Genomic DNA, 24,930 nt, shown 5'->3' with positions numbered 1-24,930 from the left:
CATAAACAATGAATTCTGGAGCACTGAAAAGAAATTTAAAAAAATAAATAAAAATTTTTTAAAAAGAAAGTGAAGGTTATGATTTTGGGGGGTTATTGTTAAACATTTTAGAGTTGCCAGGAACTACAGAGGGTAACCAGTCAAAGGTTCTTCATCATGAATTAATGAACCTACATGAATGAGCTAAAGGAGGTCCACAAGCCTCCTCAAACTACATGCAAATTTGAAGTAAATGATGTGCTTACAGAAATTTTTGGGGGGCAGTTGTCTATAGCTTCCATCAAATTCTCAAAGTATTCAATGTGTACCTGCCACCACATCGGGAAAACCTATACTTGCCAAAGTCACATCAGCTAGCTCCTCTTCCTTCCAACCACACTTAATTTGTTCATGTCCTTCACAGAACGATTAACATGTCAGAGCTTTTTAACTATTCCTATTCCCTTTCATTCTACATATTGCCAAAATGCTTTTTAAAAATACACATTATTTTTTTCTGCCTCCTATGTTCATGTCAATAAGTCACCTTATGGTATATATCTTATTTCTTGTTTTAAGCAAATATTTATTTTTATTAAGTAATCTGTACACCCAACATGGGGCTCAAACACATGACCCCAAGATCAAGAGTGGCATGCTCTACCAACTGAGCCAGTCACAATAGGTTTGGGGCAGTATCTTACAAAGAGAGATTTTTTTATTCTTTTGTTGCACAGGCAGAACATAACAGAATACAATTAAGGGGGAAAGAAAAAATTAAAAAATATATTTGCTTTTGTGCTACATACTAATTACACATCTTGAATGCTTCATGAAGAAAATCTCCATCTCTCTATACCCTATGTAGTACTTAACACAGTCAGAAGAAAGATAGAAACCACCAGAAGAAGAAAAGAGGAAGAATATAAGAAAGAACTTTTGGAAAGAGAACATAAACAGTAACAAGGAACAACACATTAGCAAAATATGAGAAAGGTATTTCACCAGGAGGTAAGCTATCTTTTAACCTAAAAGAAATTTAGGAAAGGAACGCAAGATAATGACTGCTGATGATAAGTAAAGCTAATCACGTTTGTGAATACATTTCTATTTATGCCTCTTGCATTAAAAAAAAAGAAATTATGTTAGTGTTTTTCTTTATAATAAAAGTAAAATATATTCATATATATTTAATCTTCAATAATGGACACAGGGTTTCTTTTTGAAGTGATAAAATATGTTCAAAACTGATCCCAGGAATGCAAGGCTTATTCAGTACTTGAAAGTCAATCAATGTTATTTACCCTATTAGCAGCCTAAAGAAAAACCACATGATCATATCAACTGATACACTGACAATATCCTAAGTCCATGCTTGACCAAAAAAAAAAAAAAAAAATACACAAGAAATTAGGAATAGAATGGAAGTTTCTTAGTCTGATTAAGGGCCTCTTAAAACACAAACACACAGGGGCACCTGGGTGGCTCAGTGGGTTAAAACCTCTGCCTTCAGCCCGGGTCATGATCCCAGGGTCCTGGGATGGAGCCCCGCATCGGGCTCTCTGTTCGGCAGGGAGCCTTCCTCCCTCCGATCTCTGCCTGCCTCTGCCTACTTGTGATCTCTCTCTCTATCAAATAAATAAATAAAATCTTTAAAAAAAAAAAAACCCACACACACACACAAACACACACACACACACACACACACACCCTAATATTAACATCATACTAAACTGTGAAAGATTAAATATTTTGGAGATTAGAACAAAATAAAAATATCCACTCTCATCGCTCCCACTCAAATCATACTGAAAGTCCTAGCCAGTGCAATAAAATAAGTCAGTCTTGCAGACTAACAAGGAAAAAGAAATAAAAGTTTCCCTATTTGTATAAACCATTATCATCTATATAAACAATCCCATGGGATCCATAAAAAAATCTCCTAGAACTAATAAAGACATTTAGTTTGATTGCAGGATATAAGGCAAACATCAATCATATTTCTATATACCAGCAATTAATAACTGGAAACTAAAATTTTTAAAAGTGTATCATTTACAGTATCTCCAATATTAAGTATTCGCATATAAACATAGAACATCAGCAGAATGCATATGCTGAAAAATACAAAATACTGATGAAGGAAATCAAACAAGACCAAAATAAATGGAGACACCTACTGTATTCAAGGAATAGAAAATTAAACATACTAAAAATGCCAATTCTTCCCAAGTTAATAAAGATGATCTGTAGATACAGACAAGCTATTTCTAAAATTTATATGAAAAGGCAAAGGAAGTAAAATGGCCAAAATGATCTTGAAAATTTACTTAGTTATCTTCTGCATTTGCATATAAGCTCTATGATGTTAACACTGTATTGGACTGTGAGCTCTGCGTTCACCCTTGTATCCTTAGTGCTGCACTTACACACATGAATGAAAGTTTACTATTTGGGGAGCAACAGAGAAAAAAAATCACTTCTATTCCTAGTTGTATTAGTCCATTTAGGATGCTATAACAAAATACTATAGATTTGGTGGCTTATAAACAACAGAAGCTTATTTCCCACAATTCTGGAAGTTGGGAAGTCAAAGATCAAGGCACTGGCCGTTTTAGTGTCTGGTGAGAGTCTCCTTCCTGTTCATAGACTTCTGATTTTATCCTCCCATGGTGGAAGGGATGAGAGAGCTTTCCAAGCCCTCTTTCAGAAGGGCATTAATCCCATTCATGTGGATGGGCTTCACTTGACCCAAGGACCTCCCAAAGTCTCCAACTCCAAATATTATCACACTGGAGATGAGGTTTCCAACATATGATGGAGGAGTACATGACAAAGATTCAGTCCTACAGCATTAGTCTAATGGAACAGCACAGTCTAGTGAGCCATTATTTCTATGAATCCTCTCTAAGAGCCACTTCTTCTTGCATCATTCTCTTCTAATACTTCTCACTTTCTATCTTATATACTGATTTGAATGCAACTTTTCAGCTATAAATGCACTGTGAACAGGACTGCAGAACATTAACAATGCCCTGCATATAAGCTATGTAAACACTCAGTAAATATTTTTTAAACTAACGCGAAATGAAAATTGGCTGTTTTTTTTTTTAAAGATTTTATTTATTTATTTGACAGAGAGAAATCACAAGTAGATGGAGAGGCAGGCAGAGAGAGAGAGGGGGAAGCAGGCTCCCTGCTGAGCAGAGAGCCCAATGCGGGACTCGATCCCAGGACCCCGAGATCATAACCTGAGCCGAAGGCAGCAGCTTAACCCACTGAGCCACCCAGGCGCCCCCAAATTGCTATTTTTCTTTTGATGTACAGTTCTACAAGTTTTATCCCATGTACAGATCTGCATAACGACCACCACAACTAGGTATACAACAGTTCCATCACCCCCAGAAAATCCATCATGTTATCTCTTTGTAATCACCCTCTCCCCTAATTCCTGTAAAGCACTGGAATAAACCTGAAGATAAACTTACAAGCCAGACTCAGTGCCAGAGAAGTAAATTTTGCCCCCCACACCATCTGTGCTGCCTGCTAGTATCACATCATAGCATTTCAATTTATGTCTGCAATGTCATCATTGCTGAATTCACCAGAAAGGCTTTATTCTAGTTACTTCCTTGGAATATAGCTGTGTGTTCAAATATGCTTGCTGAATAAACAAGGGGGGGTGGTCCAGACAAACTGAAATTAGGAGAATATCAAACAACTCATTCTGAGTAGAATAAACTACAAAGTACGAAGAGAGAATAGATCATTTCATTTCCTTGTCCTCAAACCCTCAATAGTCCCTAATCCTTAAGGAAAATTTTTAATTCTTTAACCTAGTATTAAAAGCTCTTCATGGGCACCTGGGTGGCTCAGCGGGTTACTTCGGCTCAGGTCATGATCTCAGGGTCCTGGGATCGAGTCCCGCATCGGGCTCTCTGCTTGGCAGGGAGCCTGCTTCCTCCTCTCTCTCTCTCTGCCTGCCTCTCTGCCTACTGTGATCTCTCTCTGTCAAATAAATTAATAAAATCTTTAAAAAAAAAAAAAGCTCTTCACAACTTGAACCCAAATAATCTGTCCAACATTAGTTCCTACTACTCTTGCCACAACTCAAGGGAAATATATGTGACTTCAGCATACCTGCAACCCACTCCCACTTCTTTGTCCATATTTTCCAATTCCTACTGAAGTAGCAGCCCAATGTGGCTGCATTTATATCTTATGGCCTTGCATTTGGAACAAATTAATTCATAGGCTAAAACAATCAGGTTCCCAGGATTTTTTTTTTCTTTTTTGGTGGGCGGCAAAGCAAGGTTTATTGAGTACTAGCAAAGTGACAGTACAAAGCTCCCAAAGGCAACCAAAGGGGTTGTCCCCCACTTTTTTTTTTTTTGGTCCCAAGATTTTTAAATAGGAAACTGGGAGACTGAGTCAGTTGAAAGCTAGTAGATGCTTGAACTGATAAATCAGGTAGAGCTAGGACAGCTTTATAGGGCTTCTGCAGGTGGAAACCATGCACTGAACAATCAGAAGACAGAAAGATGAGAAAAACCATCTCTTGAAAAGTGGAGAACTGTTCCAGGCACTCTACAGCCCAGGTATATTTCATTCTCTATTTTCAAAATATCTAGGTGCCTGGGTGGCTCAGTGTGTTAAGCCTCTGCCTTTGGCTCAGGTCATGATCTCAGGGTCCTGGGATCTAGCCCCGCATCGGGCTCTCTGCTCAGTGGGGAGCCTGCTTCCTCCTCTCTATCTGCCTGCCTCTCTGCCTACTTGTGCTCTCTCTGTCAAATAAATAAATAAAATCTTAAAAAAAAATCTACAAGATGCCTGTTCATGCCTACAATAAACCTTCCTTCCTCTAAGGTAGCTTAGGTGGGCTTCTGTTCCTTACAGTTATGGACACTAACCCTAACATAGTATTTGCCAAACTTTATAACCTTTCCACACATTCTGTACTTTCCTACCTCTATGCTCTACATACACATTTTATTTCCCCCTCTTAAAATATAAACTAAGTTGGTAACACATGGTTAGAACTGTGATATAGCCAATCTAAAGATTTTACTTATTTGAGAGAGAGAGTGTGTGCACCTACAAGCAGGGGGGAGGGGCAGAGGGAGAGGGAAAAGAGACAGAATCTCAAGTAGAGTCCACACTGAGCCTGGGAGCACCATGTAGGACTCAATCTCATGACCCTGAAATCATGACCTGAGCCAAAATCAAGAATCAGATGCTTAACTGACTGAGCCACCCAGGCACCCCAAATATAGCCAATCTAAAAAGATCCTACTTTTGTCCATCAAATGATACTACCAAGAAGTATAAAGATAAGCCACAGAATAGGAGAACCTATTTCCAAATCATATAACTGATAAAGGGCCAGTATTCAGCATATATAAAGAACTCCTATAACTCAACAAAGATACAAACAAAGGGTGCCTGGGTGGCTCAGGTATTAAGCGTCTGCCTTAGGCTCAGGTCATGATCCCAGGGTCCTGGGATGGAGTCTCACATGGGGCTCCCTGCTCAGTGGGAAGCCTGCTTCTCCCTCTCCCATTCCCCCTGCTTGTGTTCCCTCTCTTGCTGTCTCTCTCTCTCTGTCAAATAAATAAAATCTTAAAAAAAAAAAAAACCCCCACACACAAAGATACAAACAGCCCAATTAAAAATGGACAAAAGATATGAATAAACATTTCTCCAAAAAGGATAAACAAATATCTAACAAGCAGATGAAAAGATATTCAACATCATTAGACATTAGGTAAACTCAAATTAAGACCACAGTGAGCTACTACTCCATACCCACTAGGATAGCTATAAGTAGGGGGGATAAAAAAGGAAAAACTAGAGGTGTTGAAGTGGATGTACAAAAAGTATAATCTTTGTACATTGCTGGGGGGAATGTAAAATGGTGCAAGTACTGTGGAGAATAACTGGTGGTTCCTTAATAAGTTAAACATTATCATATGATCTAATAATACCACTCCTAGACATAACACCCAAAATAACTTGAGGAGCATTAAAAAAAAAAAACCAAACTTGTACACAAACATTCATAGCAGTATTCATAAAATCCAAAAGGTGAAAACAACACAAATAAATGCCTGTCAATGGATAAGTGGATTAAAAAATGTGCTATATTCACACAATGGAATACTATTTAGCCATCAAAAGCAGAACAATACTGGTATATGCCACGACATGGATGAACCTTGAAAACATCATGCCAAGTGAAAGAAGACACAAAAGTCCATGTATTGTATGATTTCATTTACACAAAATATCCAGACTATGCAAACCCTCCGAAACAGGACACAGATAGTGATTGTCAGGGTCTTGGAGGGAGAGTGGAGTGCAGTGACTGCTAATGGGAATGGAGGTTCCTTTTGGAGTAATGAAATGTCTTGGAACTAGACAGTGGTGATGACTATTAACACAAAGAATGCAGTAGATGTCACTAACGGTAAATTTTATATGTATTTTAACATAATAAAAAATGTTAACAGGGGGCGCCTGGGTGGCTCAGTGGGTTAAGCCGCTGCCTTCGGCTCAGGTTATGATCTCAGGGTCCTGGGATAGAGTCCCGCATCGGGATCTCTGCTCGGCAGGGAGCCTGCTACTCTCTCTCTCTCTCTGCCTGCCTCTCCATCTACTTGTGATTTCTCTCTGTCAAATTAAAAAAAAAAAAAAATGTTAACAGGTTTCTAAAAGTGAACTTCCAATTATCAATTTTTAAAAATATAGTCACCGGTTTAAGACTAGACCTACATCTTTATGTAGTAATAAGTATGCCAAACCAAAAACCATATCTAAACCACACATCTTTGTAAAGAACTATTTCAAGGTAATTCACTTTTTTTTTTTTTCCTGGCAGTGTTTGGAACTAAATATATTACACAGAAAACTAAATCCCACTGGTTAAGGCTTTTAAAACAATATACAAAAATGACTTTATATCAGAAGCTGTTTATTCTATATGAGCAGTGTTTTTAAGTGTTATCAAATCTAAAATGAAGGCTAATATTTAAAATTATTAAAAACTTTGGTGATGGCAAATAAGTGTTATTTAGTATAGATTTGTAAGAATGAGTAAGAATGTACAAAATGACAAAAGATGAATGTGTTTGCTATTAATAAAGGATCAAAAATATAATACGGAGTGTAAGAAAAAGCCAGATACATCTACTTCTACTGAAATTGAAAATAATTTGTTTGCTAATCAGGTAAGCTGAAGAAGGGGCACCTATGGAGCCTCCTTAAGTCTCTCTTTCCCTGTCCCTCTGCCCTCCCCTCCAAGTGCACATGCACACATCCTCTCTCCCTCTCAAAAAAAAAAGAAAAGTTAAAGAAAACTACTTATTTTCCAAACGGTAAAAGCATAAAGGATATTTCAAAACTTACATCATTAAGGTACAGAGTTCAACATTTCTTTTACATTATAACACTGCCAGTTACAGATGCTATATTATAGATTCTCCTATTAGCTATATGAAAGTTAGTCCTTTAGGAGTGCCTGGGTAGTGCAGTCTGTCAAGTTACTGACTCTTGGTTTTGGCTCGTGATCTCAGGGTGATGAGATCTAGCCCTGTGTTGGACTCAGTGCTGAGCTTGGAGTCTGCATGGGATTCTTTTTCCTTCTCCCTCTGCCCCTTCTGCTTGCATGCTCATGTGCATGCACTCTTTCTCTAAATAAATACATCTTAAAAAAAAAAAGTCCTTTAAACATGGACTGTTTTTGCAAACACAGTGGTAGGTAAGAAGAGTTTTAAGCTCCACCAAAATTAAACTAATATAGCCAGATCTACCCAAGATGACCAAATTGAAGGGTGGCAGACACCAAGTCTCTGAGCTTATTTAATCCTTTAAAAGAATATGAAGGTGAAATCATTTATGCCCGTTTGTACAAACCACAGCTATTTATATATTATGTCTAACTACTTGCCTGGGGATAAATCTATTATACCTAAGATATTATTTAAAGTACTTATTATAGTTAATGTACAACTGAACTTGTTTAGTTGGCTTCCCAATGTGTTTCAGCTTTGATCTCCTCCAACATTCAGTTTTTTAGTCCTTACACTGGCCCAAAGGATTTCTCTTCTACAGAAACATTTCCCCAAAGACAGGTACCAAAATACTTTGAGAAATGATACTATTAAAATAAAAAGTGGAGAGCCTCCCAAAGTGACCATTTCAAAGGTTCCAGACATTTAGCTATATTACATTCTTGTACCTTTTTAAAGCTGTAACCCAATAAATCTTTGTTTTCCTATTACATATAAGGACCTACACCTCTATGCAGAGACAAAATAGACATGTTCTTTATCTCCAGGGAGTTTGGAAGTCTCGATACTTTGTCTTTACCTCAAACAATCCCTGAAATGGCTGAGAGTATACTGCCAGCATCCACTTTTATGAAGCAATGTACAGAACATGTGCATTGAATGTAAAGACTTGATTGTACAATAACTTAACACTCTAAGGGTTTACCCAGAGGTTGTTTTCTTTCTGATTCATGAGAGCAAAACAACCAGCCTAATAGCTATTCTGGCTCTTCCCACCCCACCCCCCGCCCCATCAAATTCCTTACAAGAACATGGTAGACATAATTTTTCACATGACTCTCCATTTTCATGTCATCCCACTTCCCTCAAAACAAAAATCAGATTCAAGGTTTTCTTCCACCAAAGCTTCACAAAAAGACATCTAGTATAAGCATAAGTCACTCAATTTGTTAGGGATGCCTTCTAACAAGGATTGAATTTAATGTTATTTACATCAACTACCAGATATCATACTTTAATAAAGAGACTGACAAGCACGTATAAACTGCCACAGTGCATCCAAACCCTGGTTTCACATGTTCCAAATCAATCTGCCACAAGAGTCATTATTCTGAAATACAATTCTGCGGGGTGCCTGGGTGGCTCAGTCAGTTAGGCATCAGACCCTTGATCTAAGCTCAAGTCTTGATCTCGGGGTCATGAGCTCATGTCCCACATTGGGCTTCATTCTGGGTGTGAAGCCTACCTAAATTTTAAGAAATAACTAAATAAAAGCAATTCTGAGCATGCTTCCCTTGTTTTCAGAGCCCATCTGGGGAACCTGGGTGGGGGGGCTCGATCAGTTAAGTGTCTGCCTTTAGCTCAGGTCATGATCCCAGACTCCTGGGATCCAGCCCAGCCTGAGGTTCAGGGAGTCAGCTTCCCCGCCCCCTCACCCCCTGGCTTGTGCTCGCTCTAATAAGTCGTATCTTTTTTTTTTTTTTTTAAAGATTTTTATTTATTTATTTGAGAGAGAGACAGTGAGAGAGAACATGAGCGAGGAGAAGGTCAGAGGGAGAAGCAGACTCCCCATGGAGCTGGGAGCCCGATGTGGGACTCGATCCCGGGACTCCAGGATCATGACCTGAGCCAAAGGCAGTTGTCCAACCAACTGAGCCACCCAGGTGTTCCTAATAAGTAGTATCTTTAAAGGGAAAAAAAAAAAAAAAAAAACCATCAAACGTCCTGGATGGAATCAGTTTAAAATTGCTTAGTTCTGTCAAGCAAACTCCCTTACAATTTAACTTCAACATTTTTGACACCCTGCCTCACCCAAGGTCAGTTATTCTGCAGTCCCAAGTGCTGTGCTATTTTCATGCATATTTTCTGCACATACTGTTGTATGCCTGTATGGTCTTCAGTCAGCCTCACTGCAGAGCACGGAGCACAATGCCAGGTTCAATCCCAGGAACTGAGCATAAGGCCGATGGTTAACCAGTGAGCCACCAGGTACTCTGGTTAGTGAGCCTCATTTCTATCCCAACTGTTCTCATTGGTAAAATCTTTTATATCACTAATCAAGTAATATAGTGTAAATACTGATTCATGTGACTCCCCCATCCAAAGTTTAATGCTATTTAATTTTCTTACTGTTTAATAATATTTAATTTCCTTAGTGCCTCATATACATAATAGGGCTCAAAAGCATTTGTCGAATAAAGAGATGGTAAAGAAAATTGCAAACTAACTCAGTAAGAACAGAGTGTGCTTAGGTCAGAAGGCCCAAAAACAAAAAGAGGCTCAGAAGCAATCTTTAAATTTCTGAAGCGTGATTATGTTAAAAAAAAAAAAACAACACCTAACTTATTCTTTGTGGCTCTAAAGGGCAAATTAGGACCAGAAACATTACAAAGAGATACACTGTTTTCCACATAAAGAAACTTCTAACAATTATTTCCTCAATAGGCTGCCTTGAGGAAATTGACCTCTCTGTTAGAAAAAGAACTCAAGCAGAGGCTAAACAATATCCATCAGGTGCCCAAACTCTCTAAGAATAAAGAGGCAAACACACTTAGCTCTATGGTGGTGCTGGTTGTTACTGGTTTGTTTTGTTGACCTTTTGCTCAGGCCTGAGCTAGAAGTACTTCTTGAACTGATGGCATGCACGATAGAACTTATCTTGCAGTAGCATATTTGAAATCCCTCTAGTGATCAAGGTGTTGTGATATTTCCATTAAATAGACAACTAAATCAAAAGATTGTATTTTGGTGGTCTCTTAGAACAAAACAATCTTATCTCCTCATTAAATATACAGTTATTATTTTATTTGGGAAAATATAATAGTGGTTATCTTCTAAAATTGTTCTCAGTGTTTTTTGTTTTTTTTTTTTTGTTAAGATTTTATTTACTTGACAGAGAGAGATCACAAGTAGGCAGAGAGGCGGGCAGAGAGAGAGGGGGAAGCAGGCTCCCTGCTGAGCAGAGAGCAAGATGCAGGCTCCATCCCAGAACCCTGAGATCATGACCAGAGCTGAAGGCAGAGGCTTAACCCACTGAGCCACCCAGGTGCCCCCAATTCTCAGTTATTTGTATGCCCCATTTTGAAACTTAATTTCCGTCCTAGGTATTCTTAACAGTATTAATGCATTTCTGGGAATATATCACAAAAATGGCCATTATTCTCTGGTTATATGTTCAATTATTGTATTGGTTACCTTTATATAAAAATTATTTATCAAAAATATTATTAGTCGGGGTGCCTGGGTGGCTCGGTGGGTTAAAACCTCTGCCTTCGGCTCAGGTCATGATCCCAGGGTCCTGGGATCGAGCCCCATATCGGGGCTCTCTGCTCAGCAGTGAGCCTGCTTCCTCCTCTCTCTCTGCCTACTTGTAATCTCTGCCTGTCAAACAAATAAATAAAATCTTTAAAAAAAAAAGTTATTAGTCTTTGATAACAAATTTTGTTTCCCAACACCCAGTTCTGAATCACAACAAATCCGTCTTCCAAACAACACCCAGGATTTCAATCTCTTCAATCCTAGGTAGTACCATGACGTTAAAAAGTCAGTCCAATGGGGTTGTCAAGGGCCATGTAAGGAAAAAAAAAAAAAAAAAAAAAAAAAAGGCATTACATTTTACCACTTACATTTTAAAAACCTACATTTTATCACTCTTAAGTTGAGACCTTTCACTGACTTAAAATTTCATTAGTTTATTTCAGAACTTAAATTTAAAACTACACAACATATCTTCCTGGTAATGAGCAATTAATTTTCTCCTTACGGGTGAGAGGGATTTTAATTGTTTGCTAGGTTCACCATGGTGCTTATAAAAAATTTTCCTTTTAATACTGAATCTCAAGGAAGAACACACTGCATAAAACACTCCTTTTTAATATCTGTATCTATCATACTAGCACCTAAATTTTTGGATCCTAAATTAAACCATATATATAGAGGCTACTTTACATTATACATTACATCATATATACACCATAAACATTAACCTACTGTATATTATATATATTACAGGATACATATATATACACGCACACACATACATACATATATACACACACATACATATCTGTCATTAAAAAATATTTATGCTGTACAATATGACTTCTGAAGAGGCCATGAGAGGCTGGGGACATTAGGGAAGTTAAGAGGGAGGCAGAGCAGACATATTTAAGGAGGCAACAAGTTGCCAGAAACCTCTACAAGGGTACTGAGGGCAGAAAAATAAATATGCAGATAATCTGTACTTAATCTGTACTTATTATCTGTAGCAATACTCTGAAGCCTAGAGCCAAAGTAAAGAGCTAACTTCCAACTAACATGTATTCTCCTCAGCAATTTTTCTCTGTAGAAATGTCTTCAAACTCATTCTCTTAACAGCTTTTCCTGTCTGTAACTGTAACTTCACACTCTCTAATTTTAACTTTTTCCTTACCACCTTAACTGGAATAGTATGGAAACAACTACTATCCTTAGTAGTTTTATTTTATATTTCCTGTCTTGCTTTTCCAAAAGCAAATAATAAGAGCATTTTCTAAAGACAAGGAAATGGACCCTCCCCTCAAGCCTCTAGCCCTGCTCATACCATGATTTTAGCCCATTGAGACATGTGTTGTTAGACTTCTGACCCACAGAGCTATCAGATAATAAATTTCTATTTTTTAAGCCAAAAAAAGATGAGCATTTTCTGTTCTTCTTATAAAAAAATTTTAAATTTATAGTCTCTGAATACCTTTTTCTTAGAGCAATAAAAGTATTTCCCCTACTTGACTAGAAGAGGACTACAGTCTAGATGAAAACCAGATTTGGAAACTGTAAATAATTCCCAATGTATGATGGGTAGTTATACATTACGGTATTTGGGAAAATACGAGAAAATAGCACATAATTTGATTTCAAAACTATCATGTTCAGTTCCAAACTCAGAATGTTTTAATCTCTGTGGGGTTAGAAACAGGCAGATGGAAATATTTTCTAGCCAATAATATATCCCAAAATAAAATTCAAATTAAAAAGAAAGTGAAAAGCTAAATTCAAGGGTAAATTTAAACACATTACTAAGTTTACTCTCAAACTAGCTCTAACTAGGAGCATAACTTGTAGCTTGGTTTCCTAAGGTAAACTTCTCTTAATTGCAGGAAAGAGCCTGCAGAAAACCCAGACAGTCACATGAGTTTCCCTTTCTTCTTTTGGCCACAGAAATAAGAAGTCCAAGAAAGGCTGAAGCAGCAAATTCTAGAGGGTTATTAAGCCATGTGAAATCTGCAGGATTTTTCTTAAAGGCACGGAAAAGAGTTACAACTAGCAGGAGAAGGAAGCAAAATTAACACCTTCTTTGATAAGCTATAAATAAGGACAGTTACGTCTCCACGTTAAAGAGATCTGAGTAAGATTTTGAAAGTTAAAACTTTTCACAGAACAGGCAAGCATGGCTATCTACACAGCATAAAATGAAAGTAAAAGACCCTTCCCACTGGGCACCTGGGTGGCTCAGTGGGTTAAAGCCTCTGCCTTCAGCTTGGGTCATGATCCCAGGGTCCTGGGATCGAGCCTGGAATCGAGCCCCAAGTCGGGCTCTCTGCTCGCGGAGAGCCTGCTTGCTCCTCCTCTCTCTTTCTCCACCTGCCTCTCTGCCTACTTGTGATCTCTGCAAATAAATTAAAAAAAAAAAAAAGACCCTTCCCACTAAAAAAAGGAAACTACGATTTAATCAGGCAGAGATAACTTCTCAATCTAGTTAAAGTTAGCAAAATACTTACACATTTGTATTTACCCCTGATCTTTACCATACCTGTACTTATACTCACCAGTTACAGGACTTACATATAACCCAACTTTATTTTATTTTATTAACATACAATGTATTATTTGCTTCAGGGGTACTGGTCTGTGAGTCATCAGTCTTATACAATTCACAGCACTTAACATAGCACATACCCTCCCCAATGTCCATCACCCAGCCACCCTATCCCCCTCCCACCCCCCAGCAACCCTCAGTTTGTTTCCTGAGATTAAGAGTCTCTTATGGTTTGTCTCCCTCCCAAGTCCCATCTTGTTTCATTTTTTCCCCCTCCCTACCCGCCAGGACCTCCTGCCCTACTTCTCAAATTCCTTACATCAGAGAGATCAGATGATAATTGATATGACCCAATTTTAAATCAATAAGGTAATATGAGTTGTAAATGCATGTTGTACCTTCTTCCAGTTATTATCTGAGGAAACCTATCAACAATAATTTCAGTAATTACAGTCCAAGAACCACCTGCATCAGAATCACTAGGGAGTCCTTGTTAAATAAATACTTGGTTTCCTGCTGGGCCCCACCCAAGATCTAGTGAATCAAAAACAGAGTGGGGGAGCTCAAGAAATCCCCATTCTTGACAATCTCCTCCCTCCAGGTAATTTTAAACACTGAAGTTTAAGATTTATTGTAGTAGGAACCAAGGATCTTATCAATCAGAACTACCTGGGGACAACTCAGGGTAGATAGCAGAGTTCCTAGGAAAATAATCTGCCTCAAAAAGGACTGACTTTTCCCTTCCCAATATGCTTGGAGATGGGTAACAGATGTGTCACCTCAAAATCTCCAAATGTTTCCACTCTTCCCAAAGCTTTCCCACAACAACATACTAACTTTGAAATGTATGAGTGAGCCAAGTTAAACATTTCATGAACTTAAACTAAAAATCTGGCTTTGCCTGTCTGTAAAGTTCCTTAAAACAATAAAAGATACAAATATTTTAATCCATCTCAACATTCCCCCCTTTCAGGTCCTTCTCAGATTTGCTTTTTAGTCAAAGTTTAAAGACTTCTGGAAATTTTAGATCATAATGTTACAGTCGATTTTAATCCCCATACAATCCCAAATACCAATTGTGTTTAAAAGTCTACTACACAAATTGTGAAATGTTTCTTCAGGTAGTATACAAAAAAATCCATTCATCTCTTCCTTTCTTTAAACCAATGGATGTCAGTGATGAACCTGGGGAAGGGACTACAGCTGTCATACTGAAGTCTGAATAAGAATATCTGAACCTTCTCTGTATGTCAAATAAGAAATGCAACACACTTAGACCATTATCTCATGGATGGTCTCATGAGGTGGGTATCACCATTATCCTTACTTTATGGATGAGCTGCCCAAGAACTAGATGGGTCAAGTAACTTGTGCAGAATTATACAGCAAGATAAGCTAATTCAAACCAAAGCAGTCTAACTCCAGGGCCGGCACTTTTAACACCAAACTATCCTGTATTTTGAATATGCCATCTGCCAAAAGCAAGTCCCCTGAATCTAACAAGGTAGGAGTTGTGGATTCTGGAGAATCTCATTTTTTAAAATGTGCTTTTAGGTGATTGTGAAGTATAACGAAAGCTTGGAATTACTGTACTAGGCTATTAGTTCACCAAAGTGGAACACTGGCAACCTCTGAGATAGAACTCACGGTCCGGAAGTTAAGGTCTCAAATTCCACTACACTGATTAACTAGAATTTACTTATCTTATTTTCTCTCCTACTCCAAAGAAATTAAAAGGAAAAAAATCCAGAATTTTCTAATTAGAGCTGCTGGTCTATACTACCCATATGAAAGAAACTAAACAAAGATTATTGATGTTCAGCATTATTCTGGGGCAGAGTTAGACCTTTACTAAAGGAAATATGCAATGTAGAATTTATTTTTTTCCATGAATGCATTTTATTTGCACATTTTATTTATTTGTACTACATCCCTAGAAAAAGAATCCCAGGATTTTCCCTCCTATGTTATTTCGACTTCCTTCCTCATGGTCCCTGATGCGAGCTGAGGTTGTCAGTACAGTGAAATCAAACTGGGAGAACTGGAGCCCATGATTCTGCCATTTTTTTAGATCTTTGAGTTGTACATCAAATCTGGGGCTGATTATTCCTCACTTGTTTAACCTGCCCATGAGGTTCACAACAATTTTCCCTGCTCTGTGATCATCAATGATTTCAAATTTGACTGTCAGCGGGCACTGGGTGGCTCAGTGGGTTAAAGCCTCTGCCTTCCGCTCAAATCATGATCCCAGGGTCCTGGGAATGAGGCCCGCATTGGGCTTTCTGATTGGCAGAGAGCCTGCTTCCCTTCCTCTCTCTCTGCCTATCTCTCTGCCTACTTGTGATCTCTGTCAAATAAATAAATAAATAATCTCTTAAAAAAAAGATTTACTCTCAGTATAACGATGCTGCATCAACACAGTTAGAAACTGGATTACGACTTGGAGCATGGCCTGTAAGAACCTGGCATTTGCCTCTCTTTTCAGCATTGTTAACACTCTCAAGAGCATCTGCCAGGACATTCACATGCACCATTATGGTGACATGGAAAGATGGTGGAAAGAGCTGCAGGGCAGAATTTAGAGTTGGAGATATTTCAACTTTCTCATTTTACAGATGCAACAAACATCCTGTTTTTTAAAGCACCATCTTTAACTCAGTTCACACTTGCAATATTTAGCTGGTAAAATTTTGAGGCCTATAAAAGTACTGCAAGAAAATCATATAATATCACAGTATATTGGAGTTGGAAGGGACTCTGAATCTCCTAATTTCACAGATGAGGAAACTAACTAAATTTAGTTAATTTGTCCAAGGTCACACAATTATTTAACAGCAGAATAAGCTTACCCAGGACAAAAACCAAATTTCTTATCTCTCAAGCCCACAGTATTTTTACTACACCAAAAATTAAGTTTTTGTTCATAAACTTTTCAGAATTTGTAGAAATTAGTATATAAGCTTCAAGTCCTAGGAATCAGATCTTTGCTCAAGTTCTGATTCTTTTACACATTCACTATCTGACCATAGGCAAATAATTGTAAAATAAAAATAAATCCCACCCTTAACAGGTCACAGAGAATATTTCCAGAATTAGAAAACACATATCAGGGGCGCCTGGGTGGCTCAGTGGGTTAGGCCTCTGCCTTCGGCTCAGGTCATGGTCCTGGGGTCCTGGGATCGAGCCCCGCATCGGGCTCTCTGCTTGGTGGGGAGCCTGCTTACCCCTCTCTCTCTCTCTCTCTGCCTGCCTGTCTGCCTACTTGTGATCTCTGCCTGACAAATAAATAAATAAAATCCTTTATAAAAAAAAAAAAAAAAAGAAAACACATATCAATATAACTTTGGAAAAATATGAAGTTATATAGAATTAAAATATGCTTTCATAATTTTTTCTAGAGGCAAACAGGTAAACAATGATTGTTAAATACTGTCCTGAACAGTGTGAACTGCAAAGCCTTGGAAATCAATGCCCTTGGTCCACCTGAAGAACAATTAATGACCATGTCTAACTTATTTCCAATGTTAATTAATACCACCCTACTAGGTGATACCTAGCAAATCAGAGATTTCTCTGATTAACAACACTGCTGATTTTCCATAGGATATTAAATGATGAATAAAGTGATCCTTAAAGTTCCTTCTACTTTAAACATTTTTTATTGTACAGTAAAACACAACTGCTCCCCAGATAAAAATCTTTTAGTCAATATCGCTATGCTGAATAAAGTGTGAAGTTTAATTAATAGCAACGTACAAATGCTGGTTTCTCAGTTGTTGAAAATGTACCACAGTAATGTGATATTAACAATAGGGGAACTGGGTGAGGAGTATACCAGAACTCTCTATCTTTGCAACTTTTCTGTAAATCTGAAACTATCTTAAAATAAAAAGTACTTAAAAAATAGAGTAAATCTCTATGCCTATTTTTTTTTAAGATTTTATTTATTTGACAGACAGAGATCACAAGTAGGCAGAGAAGCAGGCAGATAGAGAGGAAGGGAAGCAGGCCCCCTGCTGAGCAGAGAGCCTGATGTGGGACTCGATCCCAAGACCCTGAGATCATGACCTGAGCGGAAGGCAGCGGCCTAACCCACTGAGCCACCCAGGCGCCCTCTATGCCCATTTTTAATGGTTCAAAAAATTTCTACCAAATGAGTAACTCCAAGTTAATACTGGAGTAAGAGTCTGCTTTGTTACTGCTCTGTTACTGTCTGACTCTTGATTTCAGCTTAGGTCATGATCTCAGGATTGTGAGACCGAGGCCCATGTCAGCTTGCGCTGCTCCTGGCACCTATTTAAGATTCTCTTTCCTTCTCCCTTTGCCCCTCCCCTCCATTATTATTAAAATTATCTTAGTTTCAGAAAAATTGGGAGTTTTCCAATATTTTCTACCTGACTTATATTTAGATTATTACATTTCTAACCAATCACCCTAAAACCACAAATTTCTACGTAATGTCCTTGAACCAGAGCTGTATTTCCAGTAATTTAGTGTTTTGTGCCTTAAAAAAGCACTCAATGGTGGGGTGGGGGGAATGGGGGTAGTGAATATCAGATACAGGGAACAAATAATACAAAAGGCTCTTGAGCCATCAGCTCCTTAATCTAATATAATGGGTAGCTTCACAACATTCTAAAATTTTAAAGGGTCTTACTTTTATTCTAGAGCAATGGATTACATATTATTTTCAGCTTTCCTAAAAATGTAATGTCAAATGTGTTTCACTAGTGACATAGAAAAGAATACTTCTACATTTTTTGTAATCTCTTGCAGTAACAAAAACTTAATATATATTTTTTAATTTAATATTTAAATCAAGATATTCCTTCATTCCCCTTACAAATAATTATACTGTACCCCTGATTTGGGTAACTCTAAAAATCTTTTAAAACTTATCAGAAATGTGATATTTTGCCTCTTCTTTATTGAAATGCTGAAAAAGAAATTTTTTTGTGAAACAGGCTTTTATTTTAGTTGGTTGGGAGGAATACATGCTGTGCAACAAATAAGGGAGCCCGATCTGACAGAAGTCTCTGATAGTTCGGTCAGGTGAATTATGATCTTGCCAACCAGCACAAATTCTAGGTGGAAAAAGAAATGTGGTTGATTTTGTTGTTTCTGAGAACCTTAAATAAAGAAAAATTACATGGGACATCTGAGTGGCTCAGTTGGTTAAGTGTCTGACTCTTGATCTCAGCTCAGGCCTTGATCTTAGACCTTGATCTCAGGGTGGGGAGTTCAAGCCCCATGCTGGGTGTGGAGCCTTCTTAATAAAAATTTTTTAAAAAGGAAAAGAGATCACTAAACGAGCCTTTAGTCTTCCATGTTCAGTCTAACTTTAATATGTGTTCTGTGAAAATAATCTTTTACCACAACATTAAGTAAGTTTCAGAAGTCAATAATTACTGGAAAAGCTACATGGATCTGTATGTTTCATAATCTACAATGTCAATTCTCCTTTTTAAAAGTAAGGAAAAAATCTTCAATACTTTCTTCTCTACCTGAGCTATGCCTTTTAAGGCCACCCAATTCTCATGATTCACATGAAGACTTTGTAAGAAAAAAATATCGGCACTACCTGGCAACAGATACTTGTGTGTTTCTAAATAACAGTAACTGTGCCAGTACAATCTGAACAAAACTCAAAAGTGTTAAACAGCTTAAAAAATATACCTATAAAAAATACCTATAAAAGGTGTACCTTATCTAAAAAATAAATCTTTCTAGATTGAAAAAAAATTAAGACATGAATTTGCTTGAAGGATCCATTTAAATAATTTAAATTTATTTTATTTTTGAAAGAGTAATAAACAGGGGTGCCTAGGTGGCTCAGTTGGGTTAAACAGCTGCCATTGGCTCAGGTTATGATCCTGGAGTCACATAACTGAATCCCACATCAGGCTCAGGGAGTGTGCTTCTCCCTCTGACCCTCCCCTGTCTTGTGCTCTCTCTCACTTTCTCTCTCTCAAATAAATAAATAAAATCTTAAAAAAGAAAGAAAGAGGGGCGCCTGGGTGGCTCAGTGGGTTAAAGCCTCTGCCTTCGGCTCAGGTCATGATCCCAGGGTCCTGGGATCGAGCCCCGCATCGGGCTCTCTGCTCAGCAGGGAGCCTGCTTCCTCCTTTCTCTCTGCCTGCCTTTCAGCCTACTTGTAATCTCTGCCTGTCAAATAAATAAATAAAATCTTAAAAAAAGAAAGAAAGAAAGAAAGAAAGAGTAATAAACAGATCCTTAAAGAATGAAAGCTAGCCTGGAAACAGAAGATATTTATTTTTTTAAGTTTTCAACTCCTCCTTACTGCTAAGTGGGTGACAGTAGTAGATCCACCTAGCATTTTATTTTATTTTTTTTAAGACTTAATTATTTGAGAGAGAGAGAGAGAAGGGGAGAAAGAGAGAGCAAGTGAGAATCCACAAGCAGTGGAGAGGCAGGGGGAGGGAGAGAATCTCAAGCAGACTCCCCAATGAGCATGGAGCTGGATGCCGGACTGGATCTCACAACCCTGAGATCATGAGCAGAATCAAGAGTCCAAGCTCAAATGACTGAGCCATCCCAGGTGCTCCCTAACCTAACATTTTAAACATTTATGGACAGGAAAAGACCAAGGATCTGAGGGAATATTAGTTCTGGGGCTCCCATAGTCAAGTCACCATTCATTCACAGAGGGATGCCCATGTGAAGCTGAGGCAAGGCCCCAACAGGGACTGAACAAAAGCTCACTTCATCTGAAAAAGAAGGAAAGTAGGAGATGGAGAGCAGTCCCATCCTGGACAAAACTCCTTTAGCTCCTACAGAACTTCTACCCTACTCAATGAAGCTTCTGTCAATGATGTGTCTCAACTGAAGATAACTTTGTAGTAATAGATAAACCATTGTAATATGTTCCCCTCTCTCTACTTAAGTTAAAACAAATATGAAACTATTCCTTAAAGTATTTCTATTATAGATCTATAATAGTAAGATATATATAGTAAGAAAGAGAAGAAAGACAAAGAGAAGAAAGTAGAAAGAGAAGAAAGATGGAGGATAATCAGGTGGGAGAGAAAAAAGCCATGGGTGAATGCAAATTGTGATCAAATGTTAACCTGGTCTGAAAATCAGGAATCCTGGTTTCTAATTCCAGCTCTGCCATTAGCTACCTAAAATACCTTATGTAGATAGTGAACTTCCTCATTAAAAAATGAAGTGGCTGTAGGGAGGGATTGCTCCCAAGAACAAGAATATGTCCTAGAACAAGATATCCCCAAAGGGATCCCACATCTGGAGCTCCAGGCTTAAGAATGACAATTGTAGGGACACCTGGGGGGCTCAGTGGGTCAAAGCCTCTGCCTTTGGCTCAAGTCATGATCCCAGAGTTCTTGGATCGAGCCCCACATCAGACTCTCTGCTCAGCAGGGAGCCTGCTTACCTTCCTCTCTATCTCTGCCTGCCTCCCTGCCTACTTGTGATATCTATCAAATAAATAAATAAAATCTTAAAAAAAAAAAAAGAATGACAATTGTACACATGAAGGGAAAACAACAACAACAATGACAAAAAAAACTCACAGGTTGTCAAGACAAAGGAAATTTCTAATTATTCTACCCAGGGATGGGAGGCTTCTTCAAAATTACTCTGGGCACCTGGGTGGCTCAGTCAGTAGATCTCTTGATCTCAGCTCAGGTCTTCAGCTCAGGGTCAGGAGCTCAAGCCCCATGTTGACTTACTAACAAAAAATAAAATTACACAACCTAGAGAATGGTGAAGAGGAAGAATCTATGAAAGTTGCCAATCCAACACAAACTGAGCAAGGTTCTCAATATCACCGCTAGGTACTGTAGACTCAGAGACGAATATCATAGTCTCTATCTTTAAGGTGTTCCAAAACCAAGTAGGGTTTCGGTTAAATGCTAAAAGAAAAATTGTGCCTCTTGACTGTGTCCCTTTCCGAGTATCTTATACTAAGAAGCAATTGACATCTAGAATCTTGACATTCAAATGTCGATTAAGAAAAATGAGGCTTAGAGAAATTAACTTCATGGTACCTGTTTTCTGACTTCAAATCCAGTGCTCTGATACACTTGCTTAATAGGGCTATATAAGGGGCGCCTGGGTGGCTCAGTGGGTTAAAGCCTCTGCCTTCAGCTCAGGTCATGATCCCAGGTCCTGGGATCGAGCCCCACATCGGGCTCTCTGCTCAGCAGGGAGCCTGCTTCTCCCTCTCTCTCTGCCTGCTTCTCTGCCTACTTGTGATCTCTGTGTGTCAAATTAATAAATAAAATCTTTTTAAAAAAAAAATAGGGCTATATAAATGTCGCTACTTATATTAACTGAAATCCTATTTGTCTACAGATTAAAGAAAAAAAAATCAAAATTCCATCCTACTGTTAATATGAAAAACCTCTTATAATAGATTTTCCTTGTTATTGCTCATAATTTACAATGCATATATACCAATCTGTCTTCTAACTTAATACCTACTAGTCTGCACTCTACTGTGCAAATCATCTCTGTTCCCAATGGGGGCACAGAGCAGGCATTCTGTGATTGAATTAGCGATCTCCAAAGCCCCTTCCAGGTCTAAAATTGCCTGACACCTGACATCAAAACATGACCAAAAAATACCCAAAGTTCACAAATGTATAAGCTTAGCTCACCTTGCAAACTTTTAAAATACTACCACTATAAAGCTTTAAGTATATTTTTGTATATTTTTGCAACTATAGGCACAAATACAGATCTCACTACTATATATTTTGTCCTACAAGTAAGACAAAATTAGGATTTCCCGATCTTCACGTAAACAAGTTTATAAATTCATACAAGGGAAAATAAATGATAATAAAATAGAAAAAAATTACAATCAGAAAATTGTGTGTCTACAAAAATGCACACAGATTGTATAATCCTCTAAAACTGGAGCTGTAGAATTTGCTTCATTTCTATCAAGATCCCTGAAAAGGAAGCAAAAGCACAGGAGAACTCTGAAGGGGAGAGTTTACAAGTTGGGAAATTTGCTTAGAGATTAAAAGAAAAAAAGCGTATCAAGCAAGAAGAGTCCAGGAAAATTGGCATTTCATTAATGTGCATTAGGATGAGTAATTTATCCCTATCAAACCCTATTCCGAAATCTGCAATGTCCAGCACCATTACTTAATTTCAAGAATAGCAGGTCAAAACACAAATACAATGGCATCAAAAATTTAAAAGTTGCTGAAAAAAGAGTAGGCCTATTTGGCAGAAGTACAGAAAAGGGATTTTGGAGATAAAGCGCCATAGTAACTTGGCTTTAAGGGCTGGAATCAAATTCTAAACCCGAGACTGACTGCATTTTAATAAAAGCCACTGAAACAGTTAAACACTATGAAACACGATCAGTTCTAATTTCAAGAATTCCCAAGTCACTTGAATGGGTTTTAGACTCCACACAAATAGTCATGTCTGCAAAATGACTTCCCTTTCTCTTCCACAACCACACCCGGTACACACATTACCGCCGCGCCCACCCCCAACCCCACACACCACCCCTAATCCTCGTAGTAGGTTGTCTGCTTTTCCGCAGGAGGCAAAACTGCAGCGGTGGCATTAGCACACTGCCAGGACCTGAATACACGGAAACCAGGTGTGAAGCGCACCTGGTAGAGCCTCCAACCTACAGAGGAACAGAAAGATTCGCTCCCCAGAAAGTTGGCAACTTCTCTGACAGGCAACACAGTGCAGACCCAGTTCCTCTTCTCCCGGTGACAAATCAAAGCTAAGTACTGACGCCAGCAAAGAGCCCGGACGGAGGCGGTCTCCACGCCTCTCTCGGCCAACTCCCGGCCTCGACCTCCGCCCCGGCCCCGAGCCCGCCCCGAGCCCCGGCGCAACCTGCGCTGTACCTGGCGAAGAAGTCGGCGAAACCGCCGCTCCGTCGAGCCCGGGCCGAAGGCCCCGCGGCGCCCTGCTCCGCGGCGGGCGCGGGCACCGGCGGCCCGGCGGGGGGCAGGTGGTCGCGGCTCACCTCGAACGTGTTCCGAGAGTTCACGTGAACGTCCGAGACGCCGGGGCGCGGCTCTACGCCGGCGCCCCCGCTAGTCCTCTCGGCCGAGGCGGCGGCGGACGCGCCCTCGTCGGGACCCCCAGCGCCTGCTCCCGGCCGCTCCACGTCTTCACTGCTGCTGCCGCCGTCGCTGGCGCGGCCGCCCTCCGAGCCGCCGCCCGCGCCCTGCGGTTTGTCAGGGTCCGCCGCTGCAAGGCAGCAGCTCCGCAGCGGGTCTTCGAGCGGCGCGGCCCAGTCGGACGGGCTGTCCGCGCCGTCCGCGTCCTCGTCGCCAGGCCCCTCAAGGCGGAGACGGCGGTGGCGCGGATCCCGACCGCCCGCGCGGGCCAGCCCGCGAGCCTCCTCCAGGTCCCGACAGTCCTGGCCCGGCAGAAAGCCCGAGTCCCCGTTGGTCATGCCTCTATGCCGCGGCGTGCGGGCATCCGCCACCTCTGCGCCCAGGTGCTTGGAGCCCGAGTCCCGCCGGCAGGCGTCCGAGCGCGGAGCTGCCGGGGACGGGGGGGCGCGGGGCTGGCCAGCGGGGAGTGGACAGTAGCACAGCCCCGGCTCCAGCTGTCCCCCGGCCGCCGCGAGGTAGCGCCGAAGGAGCTGCTGAGGCGGCGTCTCCTCCTCTTCCTCCCCCTCCTCCTCCGCCGGCCGCTCCACAGCGCCGACGCCTCCGCCAAAGCCGCCGGTGGCCCGGATCATCTTCCCGTCCTGGCCCGCGGGCTCCGGCGCCGGCACCGGGAGCAACTTGGGGTTTCTTCCCGAGCAGGCTCCTGCATCGTCCGGACCCACCATCTAGGGCCGGGTGAGTGCCGCCCGAGGGGGCGACGGAAGAGCCCCTGGCACAGGCTCGGCCCCGGAATAACCCTAGGGGTTGGGGACGCGGCGGCTACCGCCGCAACGTTCCCAGACCCACCCCTCCCACCCCGGGTTTTGGGCAGTTGCGGGAGGGCGGGCACGCGCCGGGGCTCGCGCACGCGCAAACGCCGGCCCGGTCAAACCGCGACCTGGAGATTCCGCGAACCATAGAGATAGTAGCTAGAGAGGCCGCTCCCTGACACTCAGGCGGCCAATCTGGGATCCGCCATCTGGATGATGGAGGCTGGTTGGCTCACTCCGAGCGAGACAATTCTTAACAGGCACCGGTTTGCCTCCCTGAGCAAAATTCACTTGACGTACTTAATTTATAGAAGTAGAATACAGGATATTAGATATAAGTCCTTCCAGCTTCAATGGGTCACCAGTGGACTTTACGCTTTTTCATACATCTTCCATACTGCCATTGCCATAATTCAGGGAGTCTTTGCTTCATGTCAACACCCTCCCTTCTCCACTTCATCTTCCACGATACTACCAAAGGA

At 40.3% G+C, this 24,930-nt stretch overlaps 1 protein-coding gene across 4 annotated transcripts in view; it reads right to left on the bottom strand.

Moving 5' to 3' along the window:
• TBC1D12 (TBC1 domain family member 12) overlaps window positions 1-24,554 on the bottom strand; it is a 101,590-nt gene extending 77,036 nt beyond the window's left edge. For 2 of the 4 annotated variants that reach the window (XM_032313914.1, XM_032313916.1), the window contains exon 1: window positions 23,424-24,553. In XM_032313914.1, the coding sequence (XP_032169805.1) occupies window positions 23,424-24,364 (941 nt within the window). In that variant the 5' untranslated portion in view covers window positions 24,365-24,553. Of the gene's footprint in view, window positions 1-23,423 lie in introns of all 4 variants that reach the window. The other 2 variants (XM_032313915.1, XM_032313917.1) reach the window with 2 other exon arrangements.
• Window positions 24,555-24,930: the final 376 nt, after the last annotated feature.

This window comes from Mustela erminea, chromosome 14 (assembly GCF_009829155.1).
Source record: "Mustela erminea isolate mMusErm1 chromosome 14, mMusErm1.Pri, whole genome shotgun sequence".
Classification (NCBI taxonomy): domain Eukaryota; kingdom Metazoa; phylum Chordata; class Mammalia; order Carnivora; family Mustelidae; genus Mustela; species Mustela erminea.
The sequence above is the reverse complement of the archived record's forward strand: the minus strand, read 5'-3'. Positions and strand labels throughout refer to the sequence as shown.